Source organism: Austrofundulus limnaeus, unplaced genomic scaffold (genome assembly GCF_001266775.1).
Source record: "Austrofundulus limnaeus strain Quisiro unplaced genomic scaffold, Austrofundulus_limnaeus-1.0 Scaffold1405, whole genome shotgun sequence".
In the NCBI taxonomy this organism is placed as follows: domain Eukaryota; kingdom Metazoa; phylum Chordata; class Actinopteri; order Cyprinodontiformes; family Rivulidae; genus Austrofundulus; species Austrofundulus limnaeus.
In genome coordinates, this window is record NW_013953807.1 from 38808 (window position 1) to 40620 (window position 1813).

The 1813-nt window shown below is 40.4% G+C and overlaps 1 protein-coding gene and 1 long non-coding RNA gene across 2 annotated transcripts in view; both read right to left on the reverse strand.

Annotated features, from left to right (window-relative positions):
• Positions 1-1813, reverse strand: part of LOC106535282 (NACHT, LRR and PYD domains-containing protein 12) — a gene marked incomplete at its 3' end in the record, with an annotated part of 51071 nt that overhangs the window by 32925 nt on the left and 16333 nt on the right. Inside the window, 1 exon segment of the mRNA XM_014032256.1 lies at positions 1144-1317. Within this exon segment, the coding sequence (XP_013887710.1) occupies positions 1144-1317 (174 nt within the window).
• LOC106535283 (uncharacterized) overlaps positions 1589-1813 on the reverse strand; it is a 2334-nt gene continuing 2109 nt past the window's right edge. Inside the window, exon 3 of the long non-coding RNA XR_001312420.1 lies at positions 1589-1693. This is a non-coding gene — a long non-coding RNA (uncharacterized LOC106535283). The remainder of the gene's footprint in view (positions 1694-1813) is intronic.

A 1813-nucleotide genomic window follows, 5' to 3' on the forward strand; every position in this document is an offset into this window, starting at 1 on the left:
GTCATGAATCACCTGCTTAAACATAAAGCATTAGTTCTATTACACTCCCCCATCTGATCATTAAATCACCAATTAAATGATCAAAAAAACAAAAAAATCTTTAAAGTATTAAAAAAAAAACATGTCAACATAAACCTAAGTATATGTACTTTTCTGAATCCCAACCACAGAAATTCAATTTTGTCATGGTCTGTGTTTATTTTCCTTAGTTTTCTAGTGTTTTCAGTGTTCCCCTGTGTTTCTCAGCCCAGCTGCCCCACATTTCCTTGATTGTCACCCTTGTGTTTCCCCCCAGGTGTGTTCTGTTTAGTAATTAGTTTTCTGTGTATTTAAGCCCTGTCCTGTCTCTGTCTTTGGTCGGATCATTGTTTGATGTGTGTTGGTTCTGGTTCTCTGTGCTTTGTTCCCCCTGCCTGTGTGATCCTCGTGCCTCCTGTAAGTTCAGCTGTCTACAGCATTTTTGTTATTTTAAAATAAATTTTTGTTCTACTTTTGGAGCCTGCCTGCGCCCTGGGTCTGTTCATGCCAAATCCTCACAAGTCTGACCACTGGGGAGACAAGATCCTCCCGATCCATGTGACCTCTTGTCCCTAGGGAGTGGCCAGACCCAGAAGAAAATGGATCAAATGTGTTTGTTTTCATTCCTCAACAAAATCCTCTGACTGAATAAACAGTCTGAATTTTGCTCCAGCTGCTGGTGATTGTTTGGCTTTATTTCTTTCAATGAAACATTCAAGTCCAATTCTGGATTTGTTTTCTACTTCTCAACTTGACCGGAAGGAAAACAACATGCTATCTTTCAAAATCCTCCAGGATTACAGCAAAATCCAGYTTAATCCCTGATCCTAGTTTGGTGAATTTTTACTGATCTGTCATGATGAGAAAATTCAATATCAAAACCCACACAGAGCTGAAGGTGAAAACTGATGTTTAATATTTAAACCAGGACAAGTTCTTTAAAGGTTCAAACCAGCAGAAAACAGGTTTTAGTTCTAAAAAGGTTTTTAAATGTTTGGAAAGAGAAAACTCAAAACAGACGTGTTCAAGTTGAACTTCATTTCGAAATGAATTAATTGTGAAGGATCAGTGAATGATTTTAGTTGGACAATCATAGGAAACCTCCAACAGATGCAGTGAACTGACCTCAGAACCTYCAGTCTACAGTTTGGACTCTCCAGGAAACCACACAGATCCTTCACTCCAGAGTCATACAGGTTGTTGTAGCTCAGGTCCAGTTGTGTCAGATGGGAGGGGTTGGACTTCAGAGCTGAGCCCAGAGAGGAACAGCTGATCTCTGACAAACTGCAGCTCCTCAATCTGAATAAAGAATAAAAGCTGTGAGCTGAAGGTTCAAACTGAAATCTGAACTAAATGATTGAAGTGGACAGAATTAGTGTTACTGGATGTCAGAGACACAAAAACACAATTCAAGGCCTAGCATTCCTTGAAGGAATGCATATCACCGCCACCTTCAGCACCATCAGCACTCGGACATTTGCCTTGAGCGAGCTGGACTCGGTCTGCAAGCGGCTCTGCTGAGGGTCGCGGGCCGGCTGTGATCCCTGGACTTTGCTGGCCAGATGGAATTGATCTTGGAGAAGCTGATAGTACAGCTAGGCGGAATTGTCCACACTATTTGTCTGACTGGATTCACCACCTTGAGATTGTAGAAGTAAACTACATACTCTCAAACCTGAAGTTATGAGGAAAATTAAGAGTTGTTCGAAATCTGAAGTAATTTCTACTCTGTGGAATTATGAGGAAATTAAACAATGAGTGAACATAGTCAGTGAAAGTTTTATCTAAAATAAAT